General features: G+C 48.0%; 8 protein-coding genes across 9 annotated transcripts; 3 read left to right on the forward strand and 5 right to left on the reverse strand.

The window, feature by feature from the left end:
* Positions 1-123: 123 nt before the first annotated feature.
* E1B28_013450 (uncharacterized protein) lies at positions 124-2069 on the reverse strand. Its single transcript, XM_043158608.1, has 8 exons — positions 1842-2069; positions 1694-1785; positions 1391-1639; positions 1103-1280; positions 945-1053; positions 654-883; positions 361-593; positions 124-305 (listed from the first exon to the last, which is right to left on the reverse strand). The coding sequence occupies exons 1-8, from the start codon at positions 1879-1881 to the stop codon at positions 258-260; spliced, it is 1179 nt and encodes a 392-aa protein (XP_043003959.1). The 5' UTR covers positions 1882-2069; the 3' UTR covers positions 124-257.
* A 375-nt stretch (positions 2070-2444) lies between these two features.
* E1B28_013451 (uncharacterized protein) lies at positions 2445-3821 on the forward strand. 2 transcript variants are annotated; one of them, XM_043158610.1, is made up of 4 exons: positions 2445-2781; positions 2874-2966; positions 3021-3394; positions 3549-3821. In XM_043158610.1, the coding sequence occupies exons 1-4, from the start codon at positions 2466-2468 to the stop codon at positions 3816-3818; spliced, it is 1053 nt and encodes a 350-aa protein (XP_043003961.1). In that variant the 5' UTR covers positions 2445-2465; the 3' UTR covers positions 3819-3821. The 2 variants fall into 2 exon arrangements, with proteins under 2 accessions (XP_043003961.1, XP_043003960.1); XM_043158609.1 differs by having other exon boundaries at positions 3021-3821.
* On the reverse strand, positions 3822-5895 carry E1B28_013452 (uncharacterized protein). The gene is made up of 4 exons (XM_043158611.1): positions 5607-5895; positions 5367-5553; positions 4015-5176; positions 3822-3961 (listed from the first exon to the last, which is right to left on the reverse strand). Exons 1-4 carry the CDS (start codon positions 5886-5888, stop codon positions 3934-3936), a joined length of 1659 nt encoding a protein of 552 aa, XP_043003962.1. The 5' UTR covers positions 5889-5895; the 3' UTR covers positions 3822-3933.
* A 388-nt stretch (positions 5896-6283) lies between these two features.
* E1B28_013453 (uncharacterized protein) lies at positions 6284-7578 on the reverse strand (the record flags this gene model as incomplete). The annotated part of the gene is made up of 10 exons (XM_043158612.1): positions 6284-6490; positions 6546-6661; positions 6713-6739; positions 6802-6897; positions 6957-7067; positions 7132-7186; positions 7241-7317; positions 7375-7407; positions 7471-7507; positions 7564-7578. The coding sequence occupies 10 exons, from the start codon at positions 7576-7578 to the stop codon at positions 6284-6286; spliced, it is 774 nt and encodes a 257-aa protein (XP_043003963.1).
* A 1398-nt stretch (positions 7579-8976) lies between these two features.
* Positions 8977-9801, reverse strand: ANB1 (translation initiation factor eIF5A; the record flags this gene model as incomplete). Its single annotated transcript, XM_043158613.1, has 7 exons — positions 8977-9012; positions 9066-9227; positions 9281-9346; positions 9399-9419; positions 9481-9563; positions 9620-9695; positions 9763-9801. 7 exons carry the CDS (start codon positions 9799-9801, stop codon positions 8977-8979), a joined length of 483 nt encoding a protein of 160 aa, XP_043003964.1.
* Positions 9802-10011: 210 nt separating this feature from the next.
* On the forward strand, positions 10012-11469 carry E1B28_013455 (uncharacterized protein). Its single transcript, XM_043158614.1, has 8 exons — positions 10012-10108; positions 10166-10186; positions 10240-10251; positions 10305-10373; positions 10426-10433; positions 10492-10975; positions 11026-11151; positions 11214-11469. The coding sequence occupies exons 1-8, from the start codon at positions 10043-10045 to the stop codon at positions 11265-11267; spliced, it is 840 nt and encodes a 279-aa protein (XP_043003965.1). The 5' UTR covers positions 10012-10042; the 3' UTR covers positions 11268-11469.
* Positions 11470-12750: 1281 nt separating this feature from the next.
* On the forward strand, positions 12751-15090 carry E1B28_013456 (uncharacterized protein; the record flags this gene model as incomplete). Its single annotated transcript, XM_043158615.1, has 13 exons — positions 12751-13087; positions 13141-13168; positions 13229-13248; positions 13296-13320; positions 13379-13522; positions 13573-13742; positions 13805-13905; positions 13962-14078; positions 14127-14355; positions 14410-14491; positions 14548-14670; positions 14724-14876; positions 14924-15090. The coding sequence occupies 13 exons, from the start codon at positions 12751-12753 to the stop codon at positions 14994-14996; spliced, it is 1602 nt and encodes a 533-aa protein (XP_043003966.1). The 3' UTR covers positions 14997-15090.
* A 198-nt stretch (positions 15091-15288) lies between these two features.
* E1B28_013457 (uncharacterized protein) lies at positions 15289-17232 on the reverse strand. Its single transcript, XM_043158616.1, has 3 exons — positions 16879-17232; positions 16455-16823; positions 15289-16408 (listed from the first exon to the last, which is right to left on the reverse strand). The coding sequence occupies exons 1-3, from the start codon at positions 17101-17103 to the stop codon at positions 15797-15799; spliced, it is 1206 nt and encodes a 401-aa protein (XP_043003967.1). The 5' UTR covers positions 17104-17232; the 3' UTR covers positions 15289-15796.
* Positions 17233-17348: the final 116 nt, after the last annotated feature.

Consider the following 17348-nt stretch of genomic DNA (forward strand, 5'->3'; position numbering starts at 1 on the left):
AGTGTTCCCGCTCAAAATCCCCGCGGTAATGAGAATTACAGTCGGGAATGGATAAGTTGGTCGAACCCTCAGACCACTCAAACTGAATGGAGAAAGATGCACATTCTAATCTATGTGACTTTTATTACACGAAAGCAAGATATGGACAAGTTACAGCGGATGAACTATTGATATAATTATAACTAGATGATTTAGAACAGATGCATATTGTTCGAGAACCATTTTTGCTTTTCTATCTAAAGGGGGTCGATACTTTTTTACTCTCTCGAGCCGTTCAATTTCACCAAACGACGTTTTCCCACCGCCTTAAGAAACAACAGGTTTAATACATTAATTCGTGTCAGTGTGGAAACTCCATACCTCATTCAATCGATCAAGCATTTTGATCGTGGTGTCAAAATCAACACAAGCATCAGTAATGCTAACGCCGTGCCTAAGTCCTGAGGGGCCGGAGGGCGGAACGTCCTGCCTTCCGGGGTTGATGTTTGACTCAATCATCACACCCGTAATGTTTCGTTCCCCTGCGGCAAGCTGAGAGCAGATATCATCGATAACTCGTGGTTGATTGTTGTGGTTCTTTTGTGAATTGCCGTCTGAAGAGAATAATGAGAATGAAAGGAAAGGGAATGCGACACATGACCAAGGAAACCTACGACTGCAGTCGACCATGATGCTTGAGAATGGTCTCTTTTTTGAGATGGACTTGGCAGCTTCTTGTACGTGTTCAGCGGAGTAGTTGGGTCCTTTCGTTCCTCCACGAAGGATGACATGGACGTCTTGGTTGCCTCGAGTCTTCACAATGGCAGCAAGGCCTTGTTCGGTCACGCCCATGAACGCATGAGGATTAGACGAGGAGAGCATGGCGTCTAATGCAACCGAAATACTGGTGAGAGCGAATAAACACCGATGAGTAAACCCGTGGGCATATCAAGGCAGATGCATACCTTCCGTCTGTACCATTCTTGAACCCGATTGGAAAAGAGACACCAGATGCCAGTTCACGGTGAAGTTGTGATTCGGTTGTTCGTGCACCGATTGCACCCCAGGATATTACTGGGAGAATATCAGTCGAACGTTGGTAGAGTGGGAATGTATCACCTACGGTCAGAGATGTATTGCGGAGAAATTGTATCGAGTAGCTCTGAGCCCACAGGGACTCCGAGACTGGTAAGGTCGCAAAGGAGTTTCCTTGCCATTCGTAAGCCTTTGTTAATCTGGAAGGTACCGTCAATCTCGGGATCGTTTATGAGGCCTTTCCAGCCAACAGTTGTCCGAGGTTTCTGTAGAAATATAAGTTTCAGAAGACTTGGGCAGTCAAAGGGGTTGTTACCTCGCTAAAAAAGAAAGAGGTGTGAGTATGAAACGTGGCAATGGTAAGAGAGAACGTGACACACAAGTAGGCTCGCATAATGATGAGAAGATTAGGCCAGTTGGGAAGTTGTTGTTTGAGTAAACGAGCGTATTCAAGCGCTTGCTCGGGTGAATGAATTGAACAAGGACCGACGATAACAAGAACGCGGTCATCGCTTCCGGCGATGATTTTACTTGCGTTGTAGCGAGCAGCAGCAATAGTGCGAAGAGATTCTATCGATGCGATGACCTCGTGTTTCAAAAGTGCGGGCTGAACTAGTGGATCGTACTGGCAGAATGTTGTACTGAGTGGTCGATCGATAACGGGAGGTAAGAAACTTACGCCGATTACACGCCTATCTTGGATATGCTGAGCAACTTTGAAGTCATCATCGAAGGTATTGAAGGCAACCATATCGTCCTCTTCCGGAACAGCTGAAGATGTAGAAGTGAGAGATAAGTAAGGTTTGAGGAGCTGAGTGTGTCCCTACGGAATCTGAACTGTTTATCCTTTATACTCGAGAAGGCCATTTTTTGGAATGAGTCAGAAGGGGTAAAGCTGGATTTTCGGGGCAAAAGTTGGCAGTATCCCGTTGAAGCTTGATGGGATGCCGAATCAGTGCAGAATGCGGGAGTCCTAGGATTCGGGAAGTACTTATTCAGACTGTACAAGAGCACTGGCCGCGATATAACCAGTCCTAGAATGAGATGGAAGAATTAAAAACTTTTCAGCCGCGAATGCCGGATCCGGCGTTTTGAGCTTTCGGATTTTCGATCGAACCGAGAGCACGTGGTTCGGCTTTGTTTCTTTTGAGCACTTTCCTGCAAAAATACCACCATATATGGCAAGCAAAAGCAATTTAGTATAACCGGCACAAATTGCCGGTAAAAGTCCAGTCCAGTTCTGGCTCACCGCCGTGTTGAGATCGCCGTCGAAAGCTGGCAGTGAATGGAAGGGAGCGGCTTCGGGATCACTGGCAGGTAGTACACGTCTATACGATGACCTGGAATATTGTCATTGGAGGCCAATACATAGGAACTCTTCCCGGTTTCATGTGCGGAGCGACAGTACCGGCAGTCACCGTCTCGGACTTGTCCTGCGCCGCCTAACAGTCATGTCAGTCTCGGTCATTCTCAAACCAATTCCTGGATTTTGCATCAAGTCTAGTACTGTGCAGCCAGCCGTTTACAAACCTTCATCTTCTCAACAACCCCTCACCTCACTTGAACCTGGAAACGCACCCGTTCCTATACCAGTCGGTTTCAAACTTTTTATCAACATAGCTTGGGATCAGAATGTTCCTCCACCTCCCAAAGCCAGTGAAGAGGCCATCAAGCGCGCCATCTCAGGCGATTCACAGAGCATGAGCACCGACGATGATTATTTTGTGCCCGTTGTGGTCAGTGACGGTCGGATCGACACTGATAGAGGTATGTTTCGCTAGCGACACGGGTAGCATCCCGTTTTGGATCCCCATCCTGCACCAAATTCCAACGAAGTACCATCTGATCTTCCCGTTTAGCGGGAAGACCGTCGCTCGTTTTTGACTGTGTCTTCCACAAATCCGTCAAAACTAGAACCCTTGTGGATCATGATTTCAAAGTGTTCATTGTCGGTGAGTTCTGTCCGATCCAGCAATACAATACCGGATACATCTCGATTTGCGCAGAACTGGCTTTACAGCGAATAGAGGCACAAACAGGTCTTGTCCTTTCACGAGAGTTGGGCACACCGAACATCGCTTCTAAGGGAAAGCTCGAGCCACGATCAGTTTCCCTTCCCAGCTTCCTTGCTCAGAACGTCGTCTTGAATGCACCCTCGAGCGGTGTCACGAACAAACCTCTGATAGAGGAAATCCCGTCACCCGCCCCTACAACCTCTAAAAGTGCTTCAGATCAATCTGCGAAGCCGAAAGGTATCCTGAAGAAAAACCTTGTTGCCGAAGCATCGACCGAACGACGTTTGTCGGAGCAACTGCCGCTTGACTGGTCATGGGCATTCCAGAATGACCAGATTCGTATTTCTATCTCTGTCCCGCATCTCGTGAGTCGGAATGTCAACTTTCTCGTTCTTCCTCCCTCAGGGGGTCTTTCTTGAATTGTGGTGATTTCCTTTCCTCTTTTGTACCACCAGTGCACCACAATATACCTAATACTCTCTCTTCTTTCGGCCGCGCGCGTCGTGCTACTGTGTTTAGGATAAAGAGATGATTGCAAAAGCAACGTTTGACATTGAGCCACGGAGGTTCATTCTCTCGATTCCAGATTTTCCTACCCTTGACGTCGATCTCAAATTATCCGACGCTGAAATCGTCAAATCTGGAGGTGGTGCTATGAGTACTAGTTTGGTAGTCCGTAACGGAGGAAGTAGCACAGTACTACAGCTCAAGAGGCACCGTCCTTTCAACGTGCAGGGAGCATCAGCAGAATGGTCCATCAAGAAGGATAGACTACTTGTCATCGCGTAGGCTCTGAGGAGATTTGAAATCAAATTCGAATGTTCTACATCGGTATTTCTACCGAACAATGTCTACTCTGATACATCCACAAGCCTAGCTAAGCGCAACAGTAAAAATACATCAATCAACCAGAGAACAATCGTTTTGTATATCTAAGCGGGCATCAGTCAGTGCCAGAAGGAGGGCGATTGAAGATCAAACTTACGAGTTAAGCCCATGCACTCCTCCCTCGACCTGAGCACTAGCAGTCCTCATTTCAAACCGAACCGAGCCAGACTCGACACCTTTTCTAAGCTCCGCGACATTCCTGACTCCGACGTCTTGGAACGAATGCTGCAGACCTGCATACAGATAGGGAACGAAGGCCTTGATGCTTCCTTTATCCTGAACATCTCCGCTAACACCCTGCGCGACCTTTACAGCACTGTTCTCCGAAAAGTACCTCTGCGTTGCAGCGTTCTCCAACGTTTCAACCTTCTTGGGATACGGGTACTTGTTGGAACCAGTCGCAGATCCACGAACTTTGGTGATAGTCCCACCCGGTCTACCCTGCTCCATAGCCTCCAAGCTCCCCATCCCTCGATAAGCCTTCACACGTTTCCCCTCGTGGTAAAAGTATTCACCAGGGGCCTCTTCTGTTCCCGCAAGGAGACCACCCATCATGACGGCACCAGCACCAAGGGCCAGAGCTTTGACGATATGGCCGACATTACTGATACCGCCATCAGCAACAACAGGGACACCAAACTTGTTGGCAAACTCCGCGACAGCGTAAACTGCCGTTGCCTGTGGTCTGCCAACAGCCATAACCTCCTGCGTGATGCAAATAGAACCGGATCCCATTCCAACACGGAGACCGTCAGCACCAGCGGCAATCAAGGAGGCTGCTTGCTCGCGAGTGACCACATTGCCAGCAATGACATCAAGCTTCGGGTGAGTGGCCTTGATCCATTGTAACATCTCGATCTGGAACGTCGAGTTGCCTTGGGACGAATCAAGAACAACGACGTCGAGTCCGGCCTCGACAAGAAGGTTGAGGCGATCACGGTCTGCTGGACGGGTACCGATAGCCGCGGCAGCATAGAGTTGTTTCGTGACTGGATTTTTGGAAGCAAGAGGATACGACTGGTTTTTAAGAAGATCGGAGCGCGCGAGGAGGGAAACTAGGCACCCTCCTTTGTCGACAATGGGTAACTTTCCCTTCTTAGAGTCACGAAGAATGTCATTCGCTTCTGGAAGTGTGATGCCCTGTGGGGCCGTTACCAAGTTGGTGACCATAACCTCAGTAAGTGGCGTAGCGGGACCTCGGAACTGAATATCGCGCGAGGTGACAATACCGACCAGCTTTCCGCCAAGTTTACCGGTATCTGGAGTGGAGCAGAGTCAGTAGCTGGAAGATCGAAAATACCGGCATTGAAGGAACGAGCGGAATGAGTCAGGTAATCAAGAGATAATATCCGCATATCACGCAAGTTGATGCGTTTATAGGAAGAACGAAGGTTATGATAAAGTGTTTTCATCGTGAAAAATGATACAAGAATAATGCCCGATACACACCTGTGATGGGAATACCACAGAATCCAAGCCTGGCCTTGATATCTAACACATCTTCAACACTGTTTGTCGGAGAAAGGACAACGGGGTCGGTGATAAAACCGTTTTCGTGGCGCTTGACGGCCCTGACCATAGCGGCCTGATTCTCGGCAGTTTGATTATGGTGTATGACGCCTATGCCTCCTAAGAGCTAGAAACGCAGTTAAGCCGAGTTAAAAGACGGGACATGCACATAAAACATACAGCCAGCGCAATAGCCATCTCACCCTCAGTAACAGTGTCCATAGGACTACTCAGAAATGGGGTTTTGAGCGTCACATTCCTCGTAATTCGACTCTCCGTGTTGACCACTCCAGCAGGAAAGTCGATCTTTCCAGGTAAAAGAAGAAAGTCGTTGTAGGTGAGTCCTCCATGAACCTGCGAGTCCATGAGTTCCTTCACAGATAAGCCATCAAAGCGAGGATAGGCCTTCAAGTGCTCGAGAGCAGTGGAAGAATCGAGGAAAGTAGAGGTTTGAGATGGCATGCGGGCGATTAAGCCGGATTAGAACGACCCAAAAAATTTTCCCTATATATCCACTTTGTTTGTGCAGTACAAACAACTTTGGGAGCGCGACTGCATAGCGACAAACGTATGCAGTACTGAAACAACTCGCTCACCCGAACTACGATTGCCCATCCGTAAGAATTATAGCTGGGTTGGACTCTGACAACTACTAGGAGTTTACCTGACGCACTCTCCTGGAACACCAAGCGCCGAGTTTTGAACGCCAGACCTCCAGAAATTGCGCAGTTTCATTGCCAGTAGTTCAATTATAACGATGTAACTATCCTGAACATCTGCTATCATTATTGTCCTGAGCTTGTCCGTTTGGGTATTGTACATTCATTCAGGCTGAAAGTTATGCCTTGAAGGTCCTCTTAAGGGTCCTTCCATAGAGCATTCGAAGTTATGCTAGGCAGATCCGGCGAGATACAACCACTCCATCGATACGATGACGGAGACCCCTCGGCTCCAAAGCAAGATGTAAACTGCGTGGCAGAGTTCGGGGAATCATCCAACCCTTCCCTGTGAATAGCTTTAGGTCTGGGTTGGACTATATCCCTCGATCCGTGTCTTACGACGTGCTGTTCAGAAGTGAGATCGAAAACGCGAAGGAGGTGTGGAGTAATAACTACTGACTAGTATCATCCTCGTGGCCAATATGCTATGAAAGCCAGCTTGAAGTTGAACCCCGCCCACTCTTAACTGAGTAACCTCCGTCTGGACAATAATCACGATGTTTACTACACTGAGGACTGATGCGATCGAGGTCAGTCGCAGTCTAGGATCAAAGATAGAATTCTCACCGATCATCCACGAGAAGTAAATTATACCTGAGGAATGAATTATAATTAGTGAGAGTCACGGTGGGCATCCGCTGATCACATGCACAGACCATCTCGGTAAAGAGTCTCGATCAATGAGACTTTTCTAATGCTTGTAAGCATTTTTCTCCACCTCAAAATACGAACGAGGGATATAACCAGATTTGCTAGAAATGTGTTGATCATGATTGCACGATAGAGGAGCTGGATATTTTCCAGAACTCACCAGACTCAAAAGTAATCGCCATGCTATACGGGACAATATAAACATTTCCGATCTGGCTCAGGACAGTAGTGCAGCTCTCCCATTGGTCCGATTGAGGAACCAAAGTGAGATCTTTGAACGAGGACGGACTTTTAACAGGCGTGTATGAGAAAATTGAAACGCGTTTGTAGCTCACCTCGGCTTGATATCACTCCTTCAACCACAACCACAATGCTGGGAACCACACAAGCCTATCGAATGATTGTTAATCATTCGGTGATAATGTAGTCAAAACTATGACGGACTGTTGCAATGGCCAATAAAATCCAGAACATCCTCTTGCTATTCGACCAGATGGCCCACGTTCTGATTGCAATGATGGCTAGGGGATTTAAGCTTTATGAGAGAACAGACAACAAAGCTGAATGCGGCAACCGACCCTCTGATGTAACTATCGCCACCATCCTCAGAACTATCATTGTCAAATTTAACGAGTCAACAGCCATCAGGGAGAAGATCACCGTGAACTACGCACTGGTTGCGAACCTGTCACCACTCACGGTCCGGGTATACTGAGTTGAAGAGCAAGTGAGCTGGGTCCTGGAAAAGTGAAAGGAAACGAAGATACCGGGATGAGGGTCATGATGGCTGACATTAGAGCTGTGTATCTTGAAAAGAAAAAAGCGACAGTTGTTGGCGAGAGAAACCGTCGAGACCACCACACATAGTCGATCTAATTCAGGTACGGAGCGGCAAAGTGATCAATGTTGGCACGGGAAGAAGCCGTCGCGGAGCACAGACCTCGTCAGAGAACGTTAGAGTATAATCGTAGAGCTGGGCAAGCGGGAAAATCAATTATGAGATTGAGGCAGACGCTCTAGACGACCACGGGACTTACGAACAACACGGCACTGGCAACTGATTAAAAAAACAGTGAGAGGTTAAACTCCAAGAGCGGGACGGGAGAATTACGAACTAGCCAATCCCTAACGGTGATTGTGAGTGGGAAAATCTTTACGTGTAATGAAAAGACGAGTACATCGGAAAACCTCCCGTGCTGAAGGCATTCAGCTAGTTGGTCTAGACGCGTTCCATCGAGGGGGTGCTTGAGATCCCCGTAGGATGAATTCATGAATATATGCTGAATCAGCAGCTCGCCAATATCAAGTACTCCTCGCCGACTGGAGCATGGACGTGGGGATGAGATATATTGGAAGAATGGAAGGAAGGAGGCAACCAGAGTAGATGTTAAACCAAGTAGTTTAAGTACTTGCCTTGTTTGCAATGATCCTTGGGCGTGTCATTTCATTGACAGGTAACAAATGTTGGAAATGACGGTATCCATAGAGGCTCGAATCTGCATACCGATTAGTTCAGTGAGAACTTCGGATGGATTAAGTAGAAGATACGTTTCCATGCTTCTGATGGATCTCCCATGCCTCCCGACGCTCTGGTAAAGGGGACGGAAAAATCACTCAGAACTGTGGAACGTCGCAAATCAAGACTAGTTCGTTCAACCGCGAGTGGAAGAACGGGAATTGCGCATTACGCGATTCAAGCTTGGGAAGTTCATGAGTAGAATTGAATATGCTATTGAATGACATACCAGTAAATGAAATAAATAACATCCAATCGAAAGTTCCTCATCGCTCAACGTTCAACCTTCGACGGCCGAACCTGTATGTTTATATCAGCACATGTACATTCTGCATTCAATATACAAACTGATTCAGCTCTACTAAACAACTCGATAGTAAAAGATGAAGGGCGGGTCAGGTCTTTCTTTCTCTTTCCTTGATTGAATACAGCTAGTTCAGACACAGATGGACGAATGGATGCGGGAGACAAAGGATATGCACGGGTGGACAGTGAATCTGTCCTGAATAGAAGATGACGATAAGAGGAGTGCGATAACGATACCACAGAACAGAACCGAAATCGACGAAAGGTAAGAAGTGCAGAAAATCGGCCTGCACGCGGGCGAATGAGAAAACCAATCAGATAATGTCACGTGGGAACACGTACTGATCCAGTCTGAGTTTTAGTTGCCCTTGGGAGCTTCCTTGAAAGAAATGGCCTGGGACAGATTGGTTGGGACAAATAAAAGGAGTTTTTGGCAACAGTACTTACCTGCTCCTCACCCATAGCACTGACAATGGTGACCAACAAATCCTTTCCCTCCTCGAAATCGGCCTGAATCTGAGCGCCGAGTTCACCTTCGGGAACTTTAACATCGTCCTTAGAAGCACCATCCTGTGACATCAAGTTGAGGAAACCATCGTCGATGTTGACCTATGAAACGTGAATTGGTTTCGGAAAGGAATGCAATCGCCGTTAACACCTACCAACTGGTATTCGTTACGTCGGACGTGGGGGACATCCATGTTATGGGTAGAAGGACTGATATCTTCCTGTACGATGCATAAATAAGAATGGTGGAAAGAGTTCAACACAGTAATTGACCATCTTCTTGGCGGTGAAAATCTATCGCCAACAAGTTCAGATCATCATGCGTAGAAAATAGGGAAAATAGAAGAAGGCTGACATCGATCGCAACGAGGTGGACCTTGGCGTGACCATGTTTTCCGGTTTTAGAGGTGGACATTTCGACGATCTTGCAAGGACGTCCTGTGTAACCGAGAAGTTAACGCAAAGCAGATATCAAGCTGTAAACTCGAACTCGCCCTTGATCACGACATGGCCGTTCTTTCTGAGAGCAGAGCATTGCATGGGGAAGGTCGTGGAGGCCCCAGCGTTTGCCTAAAAAAAATTTTTTTTTTCACGATTAGAAATCGATTGGAGACTACAACACGTAGAAGAAGTATACCTGCTCGAAAACCTGGTTGTGTTGCTCATCGTCAGACATTTTGGATAAGGGAGAACGGATGTAGAAGGATTAGAGGTCAGGAAGTCTAGTGAGAAGGAAGTCAAAGAAAGAGAAGATTGTGTACAATGCTTGTGCACTGTGAGTAAATTTCAAAGGAGTGCTCGATTCAAACTCCGATAGCCGCAGCCGCCGTGAGGAGCACACACTCGGTTTCGCTGACCGTGCCCGGTGCCGATGATGCAAGTGCTCATCGTCTTGCACCCGAACCACAACCATCGACATGCATCCTTTTGGTGGAACTCCCCTTTGCCCTAGATGCAACAAAGCTGTATACGCTGCTGAGCAGGTCAGTACGCTCTACGATCTCATCTGGTGAATGCTTTTGAACCGCTTGAACATATAGGTCATGGGGCCTGGTCGAAAAGTAAGTTGTCACTTCCTTCTATGCTAGAATTTAGTTCTGAACCTTTCTGGAAGCTCTATCATAAGGTACTTCTTATTCTTACTTCAGGCTATCCAAATTTCAACTATGTGCCACTCAGCCTTGCTTGGCATGTACATCGTGTAACAAGAGACTCGACTCTTACACATTACTCGAGCATGACGAACAGGTGTGGCAATTGACTGGTACTCTCCCATTTGGCTTCTGACTTGTTTTTATAGCCTTACTGGTACGTGCATGCGGTCCTTGCTCCCCGATCCTATCCCTCGCCTTACTTTTACGAGCAGTAAGACCTGTCACGTCAAGAATTTTGGTACAAGGGACCTTCGCCAGGCCAACCTACCGCAGGCTTTCCGGTCTGGAAGCGTTTCCCCTCCCCCCAATTTACGATCGCCGACTAGAGACACCTTTTCACTCGATTCCAATCGTTTTGCAACCTTACCAACTCAACCAGAACAACTCGATGACACGGAGGCAGAAGCCCGAGATACGCTCACTGAAAAACTCCCGTCGCCTGGATCCCGTACAATGACTTTTGAAAGTTCTCTTTCTCGTACTCCTGTGACACTTGGTCGAAGCAGCAGCGATATCCCACGTTCCATGGTCAATGCCATGAGCAAGCCTTTGACTCAGACGATGACTGGTACTCGGTATGGTGTAGCTTTGGGTGGTACCCTACCGACCAATACTACTGGCATGTCCCCTAGGAAATGGGGTGGCAACACGGTAAGCTGCCCAAAGTGTGGGAAAAGCGTCTACTTTGCGGAGCAGGTGGGCCTCCCTCTTTAATTGATCCGGTATTTCAACCGACTCTTGTACAGGTCAAAGCTATTGGTAAAACGTGGCATAAGAATTGTCTAAGGTGTACGGAGTGCAACACTCTTCTTGATTCCAGTCGTTTGCGAGATCATGACGGTACCCCCTTCTGTTCGCGTTGCTATAACAAAGTACGGTTTTTTTTTCATCATTGATCTTTATTTTTTCACCTCAGTTGCGACGTTTTTTGTAGCTTCATGGACCGGCTGGCAACGGATACGCTCTACTTGGGAAAGCCGGAGGGTAAGACAGCCTCTAACAGCCTCCCCTTCTATTCCTATTGCGCTACAATTCTTTTCTATCTTCCCGAACTTATCTTCCCTCCCGCGGACATCTGATGACATTACGACCTTTCATGTATGTTATAATCGCTTGAGTGTATCAACTATCGTCACGACTTGTATCCCTTGCTTTTACTATGGTTTAAATAATTCATCTTGTCTCTGGCTTCGGTGCGCTCGACAGATGATTGGATAAGTGGAGGCCGATTATATCTCTACTTTGACCGTTTCGCCGCTTACTGAGTGTATATGGTTGACAATTTTGATATTGATTCGACCTTGAAAGATATACACACTGCCAGGCACGGTGCCACAATTCGAAACGATCGATGCGAACTGAGCTGAAAAGGAACAGTACCTCAGATGGCATTCAAGGGCCTCCATATGAGATAAATGATGTCGCAAGGTCAGCAATTGGAGTCTTCTGACAGGTAGCATGCATCTGCCAATAAGAGTCTAAAAAAAATCAAGTACCGCATGATTCCTGACGGAATAACGACCGACGAGGAAGGATGCCGCTTGAATTATGTAAAATATAAAAATAAAGAAACAATTTCCGATACATGGTGATTGTTGGCGAGCTTCCATTGCTCGGTCCCTTGCTCTCCTCCCGTCCATCCCCCCCCCTCCCCTCACAAAACTCTGTGTTTCGGCCGCTGCGACTCCGAAAGCAAGGTCGCCATCCTGCGCGACGTCAAGTTCACCAATCTCTTCCCTGTCGGACAAGGTCAGTAAGGTGTCTATGAAGGAGAATCAAGGGGGGGAGGGTGGGCTTACACAAGGGGCAGCACACGCTTCGGGCTGATGAATTTTCGAGTCAGTAACGGTGAACGGGAGGTAAGGGAGGATAGACTGACCTCTGGTAGTGGGATAGGTGCTGGTGAGGCGTTAGCCTGCAAAACCATGATGAACGCAACGAAGGAGGTGTATAGTAGAGAAGAGAGTTGCATGATTTAGGAACAAGGAACAAGGCTCGAAGTGGGGGGGGTGAATTGTGGAGAGAAATGCTTTTATGTATGGCATTGGCAGCTGGGTTTTGTATTTGAACGGCTTATTGAATTGCCTTTTGGTTTTGAATGTACCGCTGCCGGGAGAGCCGAGTGACACGTCCGTGACATGAAGAATGTATGTTAACTTCATGGAGAAAGGCCGCTGGCCAGCACTGCTTGAACCCGCAGACATCCTGGCGGAGTGTGTGTGATCCCGAGAGGTAACCCTCGGCAACGCCCAGTCCGCCTTGATAGGTAAGGAGGCATTACCTCAGGCTCACTCTGTAACGTGTAACCCGTACGATTTCCACGCCACAGTAGCCTTGTAGTGCCTCTCTTATACTTAGCTCGATCTTTATCGTCTCTTTTTCAGTCTGGTTCCAAGATTAGGTGGGAACATCGTTAAAGATGGTATATAAGGCCCCGAGATGAGATAGAACAGTGTCCTCCAACACAGGTTATGGGACCGACATCACTGTCAACTTTATTTCCGCTTTCTGTTGTCCTTCTCATTCCACTCTTTTTCCTCGTCTATCAACACAGCCTCAACCGACGCTCAAGTTCAGGTCTCCCTCCGGGACCAACTGGCCGTCCCTTTATCGGTCCGCTACGGGATATTCAAAACCGGGATGTTCCTATGTGGATTCTCTATTCGAATTGGGCCAAGGAGTATGGCGATCGGGAAGAAAAGGTCATTTCGTATCGGGTATTGGGAAAGACAACTGTAGTACTTGGGTCGTATAAGGCTGTGAATGAGTTGTTGGAGAGGAGGAGCGGGAATTATTCAGATAGACCTGGTCAGTTGTTTCCGAATACTTTCGTGCTTTCGTTTGTTGATGATGAGTGAAAGAATTTCATATGTTGATCGGATTGATGAGGTGAGTCTTGAGTCGATTCTAGGTTTCAGAGCCGCCTGTTTGATGGAAGGCGTCGATTAGGTATGGATGGAATATGGGATGTAAGTCTTGCGCTGTGTGTTCCCCGTATTTCTTCATGTTTTGGCAGTCATGAGGTACTCGGACTGGTGGAGGTACGACATTTCCAAGCCCGGTATTCTCGCTCTAATTTTTCCTGCTTTCTGTCACAAGACAACACCGAAAGACCTTTCACCGCTCCTTTCAACCGAGCGTCGTACCGGAATACTACGATATTCAGAGGGAACAAACTGTTTCCTTGATGCGCAAGTTGGCGAGGCCGAGTTCGGAAGGGGAATTTTTTGGGCTTGTTAGACAGTGCGTCACTTATCGGGATTCCGTTTTAAATGTGACTAACCGTCCGATAGCCACGCAGCGTCCATCATCCTAAAAATCATCTATGGATATACACTCCAAGAAGATTCGACGAACGACCCATACATACAGATGGCGGATCGGACGGCCCAAGGATTGAAACAGGCGGGAGTCTTGGGGAATTTCCTGGTGGATTATTTGCCTTGGTTGAGATGGGTTCCAGGTGGGTTGGTTTCGACGTTCGCCTTTCAGGTCCGGTCTGATACTTACTCCTCCTTCTTCTAGAGTGGCTACCCGGGGGGTCGTTTAAAACAAAAGGAGAATCATGGGCGAAGAATAACGATGCGCTGAGGGAGGTTCCGTGGCAGTGGGTAAAGAAGGCTATGGTGAGTGTCCTCCCGAGGGCTGACCGGTTTTGATTTTTTTGCAACCTTTCTGTCAGGACGAAGGAACGGCAGAACGCTCCTTCGTGACCCGGTGTTTGGAAGAGATTGAGAAGGACTCAGAGGAGGTTATCAAAAACTGTGCGGCTGTTGCGTTCCTTGGTGGTGCCGATACAGTGAGTTGAACTGCGGATCTATCTTGAGTTGATGATGATCCGATGCAGACAGTATCTGCGGTACTTTCGTTCATACTCGCCATGACGCTTCATCCGGACATTCAAAAGAGGGCGAGGGAGGAGGTAGACCGTGTGTGTGCCGGGAGAGTGCCTGACTTTAGTGACAGATATAGTTCTGGGGGCGAGGACGGGTTTGCAACGAACTTGACGCCAAAAATGCCATTCGTGGAGGCGGTTTTGAAGGAGGTGTTGAGGTGGCATCCGGTAGCTCCGTTAGGTACGTTCTTCTTTCTTACTTCCATATCGTTTGTTGATAATGAAGGCCCTGTAGCTGCGGCGAGAAGAAGCGTGAAAGATGACGTGTACAAGGGGTATTTCATTCCTGCTGGATCAACGGTCATTGGTAGTGCTTGGTGAGAGGTCCCCTCCACGGTTGAAAAAAAGGAGCTGATCTCGATACCTGGAATAGGGCGGTATTACACGATGAACAACTCTATGGATCTCATACGGAGAGGTTTAACCCGGACAGATTCTTATCGAAGACTTTTCAGGGACCACCGCCGGAGGATTTCGCATTTGGGTTTGGGAGGAGGTAAGTCTAGATTGTCCATCCGTACTGCAAGTTGTTACCAACCGTTTTGTTAGGGTCTGCCCGGGAAGATTCCTGGGAATAAATACCTTGTGGATTGTGTTCGTATATTTGCTGACGACGCTTGAGATGTGTCCGGGAGAAGGATTTGAGGGGTTTGATGGAGTAGAGGAGAACGGGAAAGACAGGTTCAGGGATGGGTTGTTGAGGTGCGTCACTGTTTCCCCCATTGATCTGTCACTTCCATGTTCCCTAGCCACCCGTACCCGTTCAAATGTCAGTTTGTACCTAGAAATACGGGAGTAGCGAGGATGATTCTGGGGCTTTGACGCCGTCGGAAAGGGATTGGAGTGTAAAATCTGTGTTCTGTAACAATACTAATTTATTTTGAACACGACTAGTCGTCCAGTAGGTGCTTCGCTTTTGAAGTAGAAGCTTATTCGTAAGGGTAACAGCTGTCTGCTGTCGGGAGTCAAACGACACGTCGAAGTTTTGTGAGCTGCTAGTATGGAAGTACCCACGAGATTCATTGCCGATCGCGGACGGCTTCGACCCTGCTGAAGGCAGGTCATGTGCTGAGTCAGAGTCACAGTCATATCGACTCATATCGCCGACATACCATGTGGGGCTGCGAGTCTGCGATTCGGATATTACACATCAAGCTGCGAGGATTTACTCGGAGATCTGGCGGGTTTTGGAAGTGGAAGAAGTCGAGTTTGGTTCGCGTTGGCTGATGGGTTCGATTTTCAAAGTCAATGAACGATGTGATACGAGTGTACGGAAAGGCTACTAAAGGCAAGTAATACAGCATCAATGGTTGGCGTTCTAGGTGCACGGCTAAAGTTACAGCTAAGGAACAACAACGGGCAAGAAAATTAAGGAGTTGGTAGGGTAAGCACGTAAGTTTGAGAAATGATAAATCTTAAAACATCGATTAGTGTTTGGCGAAGGTAATGGTAATTCCAAGAACATGAAGTCGCAAAAAAAGGAAAGATCCGTGCTCCAACAAAAAAACCGTTACAGGATGCGTTTCCTCCTACCATTCGAAAATGAAGGACAAAGGAGACAAGAAAGAAGGAGTAGATGACCAGAGAGGAGATACTAAAGGCAGGAATATATGACTGAGTAATCAATACTTTTGGGTGGGACTGAACTGTCTGTTGAAAGACAACTGGATGTTGTCGAGCGACCAGATACTTTTCAGGTCCACTGGAGGTGGAGCTGCCGCCGCCACTGAACCAAAGGACTGCGGACTTGTGAGACGAAGACGATCGCTAGCCTCAGAGTCGCTCATCTCGGAAGAGTCGGAGCTTGGGGACGATACGATCTCCTGTAGGAAGGCGGGAAGAAGGGTGGTGCCGTCGTCGTCTTCTTCATGGGGATTTCGTGGGATAGCGAGGAGAGAAGGGTCGGAAATGGAGGGAGTTTGGTAGACGAGACCAGTAAAGCGAGAATGGGCGTCCAGTTCAGAGTGAGATTGAAATTTGTGAGGCTGACGGAGATGTTGGGGGTAGAGGGAGTCGAGGTGGTCGTAGCGGTCAAAACGACGAGGGGTTGTTAGACTCTGGCTGCGTCGGGAAGTTTGAGAGAGTACGGAAGTGAGGAGAGCGATACGTTCTGCTTGAACCGCGGCAGAAATAGAGTCCCCGTTACCTTCGGCGTAAGGTAGGCATGTCTGACAAACTTTCCTTCTCCTCCAGTTCAAGTAGTTGCATTTCTTGCAAACCCAGTCCCCCGGTTGCTAATAGCGAAGTGAGTTAGGGACTGTAAAACGACAATAAACTTACATGAGCAATCGGACCACGATTACCGGTGTTGAGAATGGGAAGGTGAGCGAGGTCGAGGAGGTTGCCAGGACGAATTTGGCCCGGCTCTGGAAACGGCTCGTTATCCGGCCAGTACATGATGCAAGGACTTAGGGGATCTGACGAAATGTTTTGGACGCGACCACCGATGGCGAAATCTCGTCCCGAGGGAGTGAGAGTGGGTGTGCGATTGTCTCGCTGGAATCGAGGGGAGACCTGAGCTGGCCAGTTCCTGACACGAACGTTGGTAGAAAGTTGGTGGAAGTTGACTTTGGAAAGTAAATGGAAAGGCTCCAGCTCCGACTCGAGGGCTGGGAGGAGGCAAGCGACATTTGCGAGGGCAGCACAAGCCTATGGGAAATAAAAATCAAACCTCTGCGAGGCGACGATCGATCTAAGTACTCACCTCGCTATGTCTGTCAAACACCGCCCACATCTCTGAAACACGCGACCACACCGTCGGTCTTCCCAACGCGGACAACGTCTCAAGCGGAGGCATCTCCACGATTTTGACGACGCGAGATGCTGTCCGGAGGAAGCCTTCCAGTCGCCATTCAGCTTCAGAGTCGCTGCTCGTAGAAGAGGAGGATATGGGAGAGAATGACATTGAAGGGACATTCGACTCGTGCATTGTTTATTTAAAAAGAAAAAAGAAGGGTGTCCTCGAGGCAGATCGTCCATCTGCTATGGTTACCATTGCGGATCGAGTAGTCAGTCCACGACAGGGAAGACGACGACGGAAATTATGACAACGTCAGGCTCGCTACCTATTCGCGTGACTCCTCCGACGTAAATGTACATTTGACTGCCATATTGGGCAGTCGGCACCGACTGATAATTGGAGTCATTCCTGAAAACCGCAGCGTAGCAAGAATA

The sequence above is a fragment of the Marasmius oreades genome, chromosome 9, assembly GCF_018924745.1.
Source record: "Marasmius oreades isolate 03SP1 chromosome 9, whole genome shotgun sequence".
NCBI lineage: Eukaryota > Fungi > Basidiomycota > Agaricomycetes > Agaricales > Marasmiaceae > Marasmius > Marasmius oreades.